A 14,273-nucleotide genomic window follows, 5' to 3' on the forward strand; every position below is an offset into this window, starting at 1 on the left:
TCTAGCTCTCATAATCTAGCCTCAGGAGATGGTGTCACTCAGTGGATTCCTTATACCCAGGCATAAATTACTACAGCTTGTACTATCTACATAGTCACTGATAAAAATGTTAAACGTCACTGGACCAAGCAAAGATTCCTTGGAACTTTTCTTTTCACCTTGTTGTTGTGAATATTTTTTGAATCCTAATGCTGTTATTCTAGCCCAACCCAGTTGGATATGAATCTCCCTAAATACACATACCTAGTTTTTATGCCTTCATAATTCCCACCAAAAAGAGCCTGAGACTTTGTTAAATGCTTTGATAAACTATATCAACAGCATTCTTGTGCTTTAGCTACCTCCAAACTAGGAACATTTTCACATAAAGATTGAGTTAAGAAGCTTGCCACAGTGTATATTTAATTTATACTAGTGTTCTTTGAGTCACTATATCTTTCCCAGATATTCACTAATCTTCCTTTAACAATATAGCAAAGTATTTTTTTTTCTTAAAAAATAGGAATGGAAGTAAAGATCATTAATGTAGTGTTTCCAGATATCGTTATCTTTCCATTTTCTGTGGTAAGGCTTTTAACTTTAACTATGTTCAGTTAAGCAAAGTCAGTTTTTTCTTATAGCAGCAGCTCACTGATCACTAAGAGTACCAGTTTGGAGTTAGTGGATCTGGGTTCAGATCCTACCTGTGTCTCAAATTACCTATGTGATCTTGGCTAAGTCACTTGAGATTGAATCTTATGGCCTTCAAGGTTCCTGCTAGATCTAAATTCTAATATCTGTGATCAGGGCCTGGTGACAGAAGATCATTAAGGACAGCTAGATGACCTTTAAATATTGTAAGATTTAGAAGATAGACTACATTGTTCTTTTTGTTTTCAGATGGCAGAATTAGAAGCAATGGGTGGAGGCTGCAGTTAAATTGCCTTTTGTAAGTCAGTATAGAGAGAAGTAGGAACTAGTCAAGTCCACCCACATATTCTTTTCTCCCCCCAACCAGTTTCTTGACTTGTATATTGTTTCTCTGTGTTACAGTTCTGCTTTAAAAGAAGAATAGAATGAAGAAACATATAGGGTATACTAAAAATTTTGGGGTGATTTGCACTAAAACTTTTGGGATATCCTGGAGAATATATGCACGCACAAGCATACATCCTCCATTCTCTTTCTCTGTCTTTATTCCTTTTTGTCTCAGAAGCAGCACCTAACCTTTTTATTCTGTCCCTCTAACCTATAGCAAATGGTAAGAGCAGGGACCACAGGACCCTCTTTATTTACAATTTATAAGATGTTTCAGACAGACAAAAAACCCAAAAGATTTAGATTTTGGGGCTTTTTGGTGTTTAGGGAAATTTTTAGGTAAAAATGTTTTCACAAAAAAAAGGGGAGAAAAAGCAAGCATTTGTTAGACAACTGGCTTTTAAAATTATGTTAGTGCAATAACTAAAGATTCAGTGGGAGTTCCTAACCTCACTTTTTGCAGTAGATTGTACTGAACTCAGTGTTCACACTTAATATTCTGCATATAGTGATACTCTCATTTAAGCAAATATAACAGGGAATTTCAGGATATTGTGGTAGCTTCCAAAGAGATCTTTTGTTAACATGACCTGCCCACTTCAGTTTATTCTTTATACCATTTGCTTGTACAATTTATCAAAACAACAGATTTTGTTTAGCCTCTTACATTAGCCCTATGTTCCAATAATCTCTACAAAAGAACTCTCTCATACTGAAGGGGGAGGGGAACTATTTCCTTTAAGATCATCACTCTGAGATTGTGTCACCTTTTCTGATCTCAGAGATCAGGATCTCCCAGGCTCCAAGGAGTCCAAACAGATCCCAAACCTTTCAGGATGAAGTACCCAGGTGAGAGAAAAACAGGGTAACCAAAATAATGAAAATTTAAGAGCGCTTATTGCTAGTTAGCGACTGCACCCCACCAGAACAGGGAAGTCAGTGAATGAGTGGTCTCTGGGCCACATATTTATAGAAAGAAGAGAGACATCAAAATGCTTCTTGATATATTTGTCATAATAAAGGAATTTCTATTCTAAACAGGAAGCAAAAAAAGTTCATCACTCTTAAGGGAATCACTCTCAGGGAGCAGCAAGCTTATCAGGGTTGTGAAGGTCTCAGGTCTCTCAGGACAGTACATCTGGGTTGTTAAAAATACCATCTGCATTAGGGAGTGAAGAACTTCTAACTACAAAGATTCAAGATTATGTTTCTCATGGTCCCATTTGGGGTGCTTTTTTACTTCAAGGATAAGAGAAGCAATACTATTCAGGGGAAAATCAACTCCCATAGAAATTCTAAATTCTTATTCAATTGAGGAATCTTGGTCTGATTAGCTCAGGCTGTCCCATCCTTCTCCTAAGTTATACCCAATATAACAGCTTCCCTCAACTAAAGTCTTTGCCAGATGACCCATGCACTTTGCTAGGACCCTGTCTGCTTAGCATTCTCAGCACCAAAACTCCATTTCCAAATAGAACTCTGCCACTATAGAAGTTAGTCCCTTGTAAACTGATTTCTATCCAACAATTAACTTTCATTTTGCAACTAATAATTCGGGAATGAGTGAATTCTTTCACTCTAAACCTGCAGCCGATTTAAAGGGGATATTTAACAACTCTCTTATTGCCACTAACCTCTTGACCACCAGGAATTGAGAACATTCAAACTGCATCAATAACATTGAAAAATTAAGTAAAACCACCCTATACAGTGGCTGAATTTGACAGAATATATAGCATTCTGCAAACATAGTCCCATTTTTTTACCAAAAGGAAAGGTGTTCTAAGGTCAGTTTTCCTGAAACCAATATCAGTCATTATATGTGACCAGCATAAGTGTTTTCTTCAGGCATGTTGTATGTTGATGTCATATAGCACTTGGTTTTATAAATGTCTTTTATATATACATACATATATATGTGTATAGATGTAGCTTATATAATAATTTATTAGATTATCTCCTTAAATTCTTATTAGTATGTCTATTTGTATCAGTCAGTAGGGTATAATGTTCTTTTTCTCTAAACTGTAATCATTTTCTTGAGGGCAGGTTTTATTGGGGAGCTTCTGGGAGCAGCCTTAGTTTCAGTTCAGTTCAATAATCCCAAAATGCAGCCAGGAGTTAAAGTCCAGATCCTTTATTGTGTCCTTCAAAATCCTGAATCTTTTCCTGGGCCCAGAAGCTTTCTTAGAGGCTTATTTCTCTTCTTGGCTTCCCGAGAGCTCTTATCCAAATGTCTCCATATCCAAAGGTTTGTCCTTCAGCCTCCAGCCTCTCGTCCTCTCAATGTCTCCAGCCAGCATAAACGTGGAAATTAGAATGAATCAGACTCTGCCTCCAAGAGTGTGGGATTGTAGGTTTCCCAGAAGTCAATCCTAGTTGTGAATCCCCCAAGGTCCTCTCCGGAAGTTCTCTCCTTGACTGAATCCTGGCTCTCTCTCTCCTTCCAGAGAGTGGGCTTTTATATGCTCTCTAAAGGTGTGAAGTCTAATGTGTGGACCAATGCGCAAACTCCTTTAAAGGTGTGAACTAAGTGCATAAGTACCTTGTAAGAATCCTAACAGTAGGGGAAAAAAAAGCTCTTATATATTTCCTGAAATATAAGTTGAGATGTACTTTATTGTCATTTTAGCATTGTGTTATGGGCAAGAAATAAGCAACAGAAAAATGTATTATATTGATATTTAATTTGTGAGGTAGGGAACCTTTCAGTGTGTAATTACCCTTTAGCATTTATGGATATTTTTGTGGGAGATGTTGTATAAGCTAAAGGACCAGGTTAGCAGATAATGGCATTCGTTAGACTATAAATTGGGACACTGTAATTATATTAGATCTAGGAATTAGTGATACATAAAATTTTAAATAGATCTCATCTAACAGATTCCTCAGGGAAGTCAAACAACAATAAACTCCAGCAGCCTATGTGTCTTGCTCATGATCCCCTCTCATATCTGTAGGCTGCCTAGCACACAGGGACACTGTTAAGATCAATGAGATGATTTTCTTTGGAAGGGTAGCTCCTTTAAAATAGTTCGTTAATCATTATATAGGCAAGAACAGCCTCTAGTCTTGTTGAGTGAACAGTTTGTCAAGAACCCAGTGTTTTTTAATATGGAAACTTCACCCATTAATCCAGATTGCAAGTCATCTATAGTTTGTAGATTTGGAAGCCAAGAGAGATTAAATGGCTTTTTCATGGTTACAAGGTGTTGGTAAATGTCATAGGCAGGATTTGAAGCTAGGTCTTCTGACTATGCTAGCATATGCATGCTAGCAACTAGGTAGCATTGTTTGTCAGTAGATTGGGTCATGGGTAAATTTTTGCTATGTTTAAAAATAGGACATTGTGTTAAATATCTATGATACACACATATACACATAAATCTATATGTAGATGTGTTTATATATAAATACATTTTATATATAAAATAAATGTATGTATAGATACATAGAGCTATATAGCAGACAGAATAGCCTCAAGGTAGTAAACAAATAAAAAGAACCTATTATATTCCAAGCTCTATTTCAAGCCCTGGGGACATAAAAACAAAAATGAAACATTATTTGCCCTTAAGATATACACATATACATTTACACACAAACCCCAGTGTGATTCTAGGAGGGGTGGCACAAGTAGTGTTACAAGATTTACAGAATTTTGAGGTGATATGGAAGAGTATAAATGAAATAAAAAGTGAAGGCAGTACAAAAGTTTTTAGGTAAACAGATGATGTTATTTATTTGGTTGGTGGTTTTGGATGAACCAGGATAGAAACAATAACAAAACATAACCAGAACTTGAACATAAGCACTTCTTAATTTAGGTGGAAGTATGTTGGATAATTCCACAGAAATATTCTATAAAGAGACATATTCGAATAGAGAGGCAAAAAGATTTTTTTCTCTTTGTCATGAGAAAGAGTACTTGCCATGTGGTGCTCAGAAACAGCATGCAGAGAGTACAAAGAACTCAACAAAGCACAAAACTTTTATCCCTATGTAATACCCCCTTTCCCCCCTGTTTCTTCCCCCTGGTGAGGTTTAGATTTGGGGAACCCAAATGAAATTAGGGTTTCTGGTGGTCAGGGAGTTAAATGAGGTCTAGTAGCAGATTTGGGGTTCAGGGTAGGTTTCGGCGCAAGGGTAGAGAGTTTTGGGGAATTCCCTTCTGGTGGTGTAGAGATCCTTTGTAAAGGAATTTACAGACCTGAAAACCTAGGTTGATTAAAAAAGATTTATTATGGGGGTTTGGAAGTAAGGTTAAAATCTGGTTAAGGAAATAGGTGAGGGTAAAGAGAAGATGGCACTAGAAAAGAGTTTTCCAGTGGGCAGAGGCTCCTTGGGGTGCCAAGCATGGTATAGCTAGCATGTTTGGAACCTCTGCAAAGAGAGAATTTTAGTTTAACTCTTTTTATAATGAGAGGTTTAGCTAAAGGGGGCCCATGGGTGAAGTCCCAAGTTGGCTCAGATATGGTGGGGGCTGGGACAAGCCCGTATCTCTTATTGGAATTCAAAGGGGTACTTTTGACCAGGATTGCTGAATGAAAGACCCTAGCTTCCTGCACTGATATAATGCATCTGCCAGGAGGGGCTGGGAGTAATCTAAAAGGAATCACAAATCAATAGGAAATACAATTTCTTAAAGGGACCACAACTCACTTCACTCCCATTGCTGAGCTTCAGAGCTCACACTATAATAAGTGCAGGAAACTTGCCCCATCAATTAAAAAAATAAGGGTATGAAGAAGGGGGTCTGGAGAGAGAGCATGATTGAGACTTGTGATGTTTCTCCCTACTTTGATTTTTGTCATTGGTTACAAGAAGAATTGTTAGACAAATGGTCATGTAGGAATATGAATGTTTTGCAAGAATGTTCTGCATGTTTTCTGAGGGGATTTCACTCTTTAGATCTTCCACTTGGAAGAATAAAAGATTTTTTTTTTAAAACGATACATATTTATCTAAGAACAGGGAGTTAGAGCAAATTTAGATAGATACATACACATGGTAAAAAATAATTAAGGATAATAAGCCACCCTTCAGTCAAGGAAAAATTTTAATAAAATACAAATAATTCATAATAATAGTAGTTGTATCCTACTCAGTCTACTTATATTTTTGAAATAGATAAGATGTATTGTGTTAATACTATTAAATATGGAGGGATATTGTGAAAGATATGAAGCTTATTATCAGAAATTTATTGCAAAGGTGTGGATGTGAATTTGAATTTTGAAAATCTTCCTTATGAGGAGAGAAGTAGAATCAAGGAAGTTAGATAAATTGAAAACATTCAAGTTTATGATGAAATCTAAAAATTGTGGCTTAGAGAGATGAGGAAGAACAGGATTTGGAAAGACAACATTGGATATATCCCAAAGATAGAAGGCCAGATAAGTTTAGAGAATGGTAAACAATAAAATAATAGTTGAAAAGGTTGGACAGAAGGGCATATTGATTTGATAAGAGACAGTATGGCAGCCTTGTAGGTTGAGGAGCTCTCTGAAGAAATGTTAAATGATAAAGAGAAAGTCTTTGTTATTTACTTAGGTAAAAAAAACTCTGGATGCAGATGTCAATTAAAATAGTTGAGGCATGAGTATATTTAGTGATCTTTGGGACAGTATCTCCAATGAAGTGAAATAAGAGTAAAATATAGTATGGAAGCAATCAAGAAATATTTAGAGGGAGTTAGATAATGGAAATTACTTCTCAAGAAGTAAAGGAATAATATATGAAAGAAAGGAATAGTGAAAAGAGAGCTGTAGTTGTGACATTCAGAAGGGTAAACACTGTATCTCCTTTCTTTATAAAAACATTATTAAAAATGAAAATGGTGTTTTGTTATCTTGTCTGATCTTTTGTGAGATGGTCAGTTGTTATAAATACCTGTCCTAGAGTTTTTGGCAAATTAAAAGTAAATTGAATCACAATATGGGTTTTCCTTTGTGTTGGGGATTCTTCTTAAACTGAGGTTTACGTGCTTAAAAAATTTGATGTTCTATTTCAATAAAATTACCTCTTAGATCCTGTGTATTACGTGCTTTTAAAACCATTAACCTGGGAAGGGGGTCCATTGATTTCACCAAACTACCAAAGTGGTCCATAGCACAAAAAAACTTAAGAACCTCCACTCCTTACTTTTATGCTTTGGCCATATAAAACCTTGATTTTTCTTCTGTTTCTATGCCTATCAATATCCACAAAAACCGGATAGACACTTGTCACATGTACATTCACATATAGATGCACACACACAGCATCTAACAGATTCATACTGTTATTATGTGTTTGCTATTTATATTTTTTACATTCTACTCCCTTGATTGGAATTCTCTTTTTTCCTTATTAACTTTCTTTGAAACACTAGAACAAAGCAAGGTACCCTCTGTGACTCTGCCTTCTATGAGAATGTACTTAATGTTTGTTGATGATGGCCTAATGGTGCTAGGAAATGGTACGTACTTTACAGGAGGACATGAGATACTGGAGGAACCAATGCAGGAATCTCTGAAAATGTTCCTGTGTTTTTTGGCAGTACATTTCTGTTTTGACCAGTAACAAATCTAAAACTTGGAATCATATCAAACTGCTCAGGCATTGTTTTGGGGGATATGCACATGTCATTTTGGATTAAACAGAGAACATCAAACTAGTTTTTTCTGTGTTGAGTAATCACTATTTGATCTTTACTCAGCAGAGAGGTTGGCAACTCTGGACTTTTAACCCTACTGCTCTGATTTACCCTTACTTATTTCCTTTTCCTTAAAGGAAAATTCTTTGACTTTCACTTGTAAGCAGTAAAACTCAAAAGACTAAGCAAAACTAACTGGAAATTCTGGGATTGGGACTTTTTAATTATCATCTTAACTTGCTGTGAGGGGTTTGGGAAAGTATTTAAACTTTGATACTTACTTTTCATTTATCACACATATCCAATCAGTACTAAATTCTATAAATAATATCTTTGTTACCTTTTATTACCCACGTCCAGCCAATATTAAGTTCTATGAATATTATCTTTGTTGTGTGTTTTCAGTTTGTTCCTTTCTACACTAGTCTTTTGTTGCATATCTGGGTTCTAGCTTCTCCTACTCTTTAATGTCTCTACTGAATTAATACTCCTATAAAGTGACTGCACCCTGAAATCTGTATTGATTGGTAGACCAATTCCAGGTATCATCATAATCTGACATCTTCCACTCTCTTTTTTTGAATCAAAGAATCTCAGAGCTGAACGGGACCGTAGAGAATTCTCTCTACAACCTCTTTCATCCAGCCATTTCCAGGCACCCAGTGAGTGGAACTCAGTCCCATATGAAGCAATTTCAAACTATACTCAAAAAGTTATCAAACTGTGCATACCCTTTGATCCATTAGTGTTACTACTGGGCTTATATCCCAAAGAGATTTTAAAGAAGGGAAAGAGAGCCACATGTGTAAAATGGCAAGAAACAGGAAACTGAGTAGATATCCATTAGTTGGAGAATGGTTGAATAAGTTATGGTAGATGAATGTGATGGAATGTTATTGTTCTATATGAAACAATCAGCAGGATGATTTCAGAGAGGCCTGCAGAGACATGAACTGATGCTAATTGAAATGAGCAGAACCAGGAGCAATGTCAATATTACAGGACGATCAATTCTGATGGACATGACTCTTTCCAACAATGAGATGATTCAATGTTCCAGTGATCTTGTGATGATGAGATGATGAGAGTCATCTACACCCAGAGAGAGGACTGTGGGAACTGAGGTGGTTCACAACATAACATTCTCACTCTTTTTGCTGTTGATCACTTGCATTTTGTTTTCTTAGTCATTCACTTTCCTTTTTGATCTGGTTTTTCTCGTGCAGTAATATGTTTATAATATGTGTATATGTATAATATGTATATAAATATGTTTATACATATTGTATTTAACATATATTATAACATGCATATATTGAATTGCTTGCCATCTAGGGGAGGGAGTGGGGAAAAGGAGGGGAAAATCTGAAACACAAAGCTATGCAAGGGTCAATGTTGAAAAATTATCCATGCATATGTCTTGAAAATAAAAAGCTTAAAAAAGAAAAGAAAAAGAAAAAACATTTACTTAATTTGAAATCTTTATCAAGGAAAAAGGGTAAAGAAGAAAATCTGGAAATTCTGCTTAGCCTGTCCTATGCTCAGTTATTTGCAAATTATGAATCCTCTGCTTGTATCAGACCAGACTTTTTTCTGAGCCTCACATGCCCTCCATGTTATCCTTGTATCTTCTTTTCATTTCATCATCTTCTGCATCTTCTGCTCTTCGTTTCCAAACCTTACCCCACATTCTTTAAGGCTTGGTTTAAATTCTTTTCTTTCATAAAGTGTTTCCTGATAATCCTAGATCACTTTTTTTTTTCTCCACAGAATTTCTTTAGCCTTTAGTGTCAGTGCTATATTTGTGTTCTATTATCATATGTATGGTATTACTGACTTTCTTGTTTTATGTCTTGTTTTTCTCAACCTGATTATAAACTCTTGTTGGCAGGGACTGTGCAAGTTTGTATGTAGTGAACTGGAAGTTGATTAAGAGTAGGAGCCATTTTTAAATTGTCCTGTATACACAGTTCTTGGTACTTAATAGATACTTAATTGAATTGAATCCTCTTCATTATCTTAACACAGTGCTTGCTGCCACAAGTTCAGTTTGATCCACTGGAATTTCTGCCTTGTGCATTTTTAAAAAGAATTTAAATTTTTTATTTTTTTATGAGAAGCACTGTCAGGTGGTTAGAGAGGTGACTGCACAGCCAGGTCAACCTGGGCTCTAGTCCAGGTTCTAACAAGCCAAATCAAAGAATATTTACAAAAGAGACTTAAAAATGGAAAATGCTTCTTGCCCCCAAGGAGCTCACAGTCTAATGGGGCAGATGGGATACTAACAGTTCTTACAGATAAAATATATATGGGACAGAGGCATTAACAGTAAGGACTAAAAAAGACTTATTATAGAAGAACCTGCTGAATATTGCAGAGAAGCTGCTATTCTGCAACCTCAGACAAGTGTAGTTCTTCCGCCAACCCATTGGCAACAAGAGCCATGACAGGCTTTCTCAGGGTGTAGTGATTGTTAAATCTTGGGACCCAAAAGGTTATTTCTGAGGAATTGTTAGATTTGGTGACTGCTAAGTGAACAAATTGCTAAAAAGAATAGCAAAATGTGGTTACTAGTAATATAGTGATGTTAATTGGGGGAAAAGTGAACTAATAACCTAAGCAGATAGTTGGGTCACTTTGTTTAAATCAAATTTATGTCAAAACCTCAATTTAGTTAACTTGGGGTTGTGTAAAAACAGGATGTGGCATGGACTTTAGCCTGCAGAGCATGTATTGGATTTAACATATATTATGCATAACATATATTGGATTGTTTGCCATCTAGGGGATGGAGTGGGAAAAAGGAGAGGAACATCTGAAAATAAGAGTGGAGAAAATAAGGTGGGCAAATTTTTAATAGGATGGTAGTAGTATTCTCATCTGAGAGGTGTTGAAAGAAGAAGTGAGGGGACTAGATTTCATCATCAGGATTCTTGGAGCCCTTTGCTTTTGTTTCTGTCTCTTCTGTAGCATTTCTGTCTGGAAGACAGCTTAGAGAATAGGCCCAATAAAATCTGAGCTACCTACTTTATGCCAAATCTGGAGAAAAAAAAAAAAAAAAGATAAAAACCTTAACTCCAGCACTCAAAGAAGATGTATAACAACATGTACACATATAAATGCAGGTGTGTGATAAATTTTTCTTTCTCCCTCTCCATTTCCTTCTCTATTTCCCTTTCCTCTTCACCTCCCTCTTTCCTTCCCTTCTTCTCTTCTTCCTCTCTCCTCCCTGTCTCTGTACATAGAAGAAATATCTGTTCAGCATATTGCGTATTTATTTGCATATATTTGTGCAGATGTTACAATATTTTCTAATTCTGACATGTTTATTATCTTTTTTTTCTCTGAGACTTTAAAATTTTCTAGCTCTCTTTAATGAATTTTCTTAGATGATGTTATGAGTAAGCCTACCATAATTTGCATTATGAAAGATGGATTTATAGAAAGGATTCGACCAATAATGTACTCTAACCTTAAGTCTTTCTCAGGTTTTATAAATTTCCAATGCAAGTTGCTAAGTTGTATAAGAAAATGAGATAATAGACAAAAAGCCCACAATCTTAAAACTGTACGTCTTTATCTTATATTACTTTATTTTGTGTATTTTAAGATCAAATTCTTCTAAAATACTTTCTATCTATAGCCTCAATAAAATAAATTTGTAGATTATGCAAAATTATTTTATATTAATCCATTAGCATGAAATTATTTTAAGTTTAGTTAAGATAAAGTCCATAATTGGAATCTATTTCAGAATTAGAAATTCCATGTAAGTGATTATCTTAAGAAATTTTCTTGATTCTTTATCTTTTCCCCTGTCCTGTACAGTAATTGTATTAAAAAAGCTAGTTAAATCCAGTTAAATGTACTCCTTGAGAATTGTTCTTCTCTTTTGCCCCAGAAGCCTGACCAAAGGTTTTGAGTTTGACAGATACAAATAAATCCAAATACTTTAAAAATGTACTTTTGAACAATATTAGCATGAGAGGATGAAAGAACAAAGATTTCATTTGTCAATTTTTGTTCTTTTCCTTATATTTTGTCTCATTGGGAATTTGTAAATTTTAAATCATGACAATCTATCATTACTGTAACACAACTTGGAAACTTTTTTTTTTTCAAAGCAACATAAAATAGCAAAATTATAATTTATTATCCCAACTATAGAACAACCCCCAAAAAAGTTCTGATAAATTATGACCTTAGTTTATTTCAATTTGTACTGTGGCCATTTATGTCACCCTGACAGCTGAAAAAGCACGATCTTATCAAAGAATTTGTATGAGAAGTTCTGAAGATTTTAGATTGATTAGCATTTGTCCCTTTTTGAAAAGCATTTGTTGTCTTTCAGTTATGCTAGATCACTTCAATATGATTCTTTTTATAGGTCTGCACCAATATCTCTCTTTTCCTATCTCTTCTTTAAGTGTAAAACTGTACATTTGTATTTTGCAAGGCAAATATGGACATATACATTTATATTCACACATCTGTCCCACCTATATTTATTTCTCTGTGAAAGAATTTTAAATGGATTACAGATGTTATAAAGGGTATTGTTTAGCGCTCATAAAGCAACACCATATATTCAAGAAGAATTATCCAAAAGCCAAACATTGAGACATATCTGGGCATGTTATTTGCTTTAAACCTAATAGTGTTTGTAGATTTGTTGTTATGGTTTTGGTTAAGGTGCCTAAAAAGATCTGAGATTAGAGAGGGAACATGTGGACAATAGAAGTTATTCATTGCTGGATTAAAAACCAAATTTTAAAAAAAAATCAAAACACTAAGTCAGTTGGAGTCAAGAAGTCAAGAAAATACAAGAAGCAAACCAACCAAAAGAGTGCTTATTGTGATGTTTTTGTACATGATCTTACAAGCAGATTGTCTAAAGTTCTTGTACACAGAAAGCTACCTTCTGAGAGTCTATGCAGGCAGGGAATTTGGGCTAATGTGAAGCTATATGTCATTAAATGTATCATCATTACAATAGTAATGATATGTATTGTAGGTTCCTTTTCAAATTTAGAAGTAAGAAAATCTTACACAAATAAAAATTTCCATTTGTTCCTTTTTCTTTCAGATTTTGGTGTTAGTGCTTTTTTGGCAACAGGAGGTGATGTTACTCGTAATAAAGTAAGAAAAACATTTGTGGGCACCCCTTGTTGGATGGCACCTGAAGTTATGGAACAGGTAAAAAGGTTACACAATTATTGAATAGAGTACAGTGAATTTACATCATATAGACACAAGTTATAAATAAAAATGAATACATCCTAAATAACATGATTTCATATGTAAAATTAAAGTGTATTTTTCTTCTTGCAACAATAGGTGAGAGGCTATGACTTCAAGGCTGATATGTGGAGTTTCGGAATAACAGCCATTGAATTGGCAACAGGAGCTGCACCTTATCACAAATATCCTCCTATGAAAGTAATTATTATTGAAATTTATACATTTGATCTTAAATTTAGTTCCAAGAAATCTGCAGTTCTTTTTTTTGTTTTAATTTTTTTTTTTTTTAAATTTCTGAAAATGAACAAAAGTTATCCAACCAATTTCAGTGTTTTGTGGTTGAATAGAGTTGCTGTGAGTGAAAAAATCAATTGTATCTGCCAGGATTGAATCTTTATGTTCAGAGGATGGAGCTAATTAAGAAATTGTTCATTATGGTTGGTAGGTAACAAATATTGATATTACTCCTTTTGAAATCACAAACAGATAAAGTGCAGATAGAATGCAAGAGTCATGAGTACTTGAATTCAAATGCAGCCTCTGACACTTAGCTGTGTAGTCCCCAGACAGTTCTCTTCACTCATTTGCCTCAGTTTCCTCATCTGTAAAAGAGGATAATAACACCACATATCTCCCATGATTATTGTCAGGATCAAATGAAATAATAATTGTAAAGTTCTTGGCACATAGTTGGAATTCTATAAATATTAGCTATTATTAAATCAGTTTTGTGGCTTAATTCCCCATCTTAAATGTGTTACTGTCTTATAAAATATATATAGGTATATATTTATATTCAAGGTAGTTGAACTTGTTTAATAATAGGAAATGTGTTTTGAACATATTCATATTTTTTTGTTAAAATATTAGCCAGCCCACAAGCATGGTTGTGGTTCTATAAACCAAATGCTAAATATACCTGAACTATATGTTGAGGTTGAGAAATTTTAGAATGAAAAAAAATTGGAAAAACATTACTATTTTGAGAAGAAGAATCTCAAAAGAGTTTTATTTTCCCTAGGGTAGATATTATACATTTAAAATAAAATGCTGAAGTACTTCTCTCCCATCAAGAATTTGTAAATAACTTAGAACATTCTTTTTTCAGGGTTCTCCCCTCATTCCTTTTGTTTTTTGCTTTCTTTCTCTCTTCCTAGTGTTTTTTGTTTCATACCAAAGTCATACTAATTCTAGTTTGAAATCCTAAGAGCCTTTCTTGATGAAGTTTTACAATTCTCTCTGTCTCTCTCTGTCTGTCTGTCCCTGTCTGTCTGTCTGTCTCTCTTTTTTGCTATCCCCAGCAAACAATAAATTATCCACTTTATTTCTTTATCAAATATTTATTTGACATCTGAAGGAATTGGAGAAGAATCTAGAT

The 14,273-nt window shown here is 34.7% G+C and overlaps 1 protein-coding gene across 5 annotated transcripts in view; it reads left to right on the top strand.

The window, feature by feature from the left end:
* Window positions 1–14,273, top strand: part of STK39 (serine/threonine kinase 39) — a 302,226-nt gene that overhangs the window by 120,741 nt on the left and 167,212 nt on the right. For all 5 annotated transcript variants that reach the window (XM_074303200.1, XM_074303204.1, XM_074303202.1 and 2 more), the window contains exons 6-7: window positions 12,741–12,850; window positions 12,992–13,093. In XM_074303200.1, coding sequence (XP_074159301.1) covers window positions 12,741–12,850; window positions 12,992–13,093 — 212 coding nt within the window. The remainder of the gene's footprint in view (window positions 1–12,740; window positions 12,851–12,991; window positions 13,094–14,273) is intronic.

This window comes from Sminthopsis crassicaudata, chromosome 3, assembly GCF_048593235.1.
Source record: "Sminthopsis crassicaudata isolate SCR6 chromosome 3, ASM4859323v1, whole genome shotgun sequence".
Taxonomy (NCBI): domain Eukaryota; kingdom Metazoa; phylum Chordata; class Mammalia; order Dasyuromorphia; family Dasyuridae; genus Sminthopsis; species Sminthopsis crassicaudata.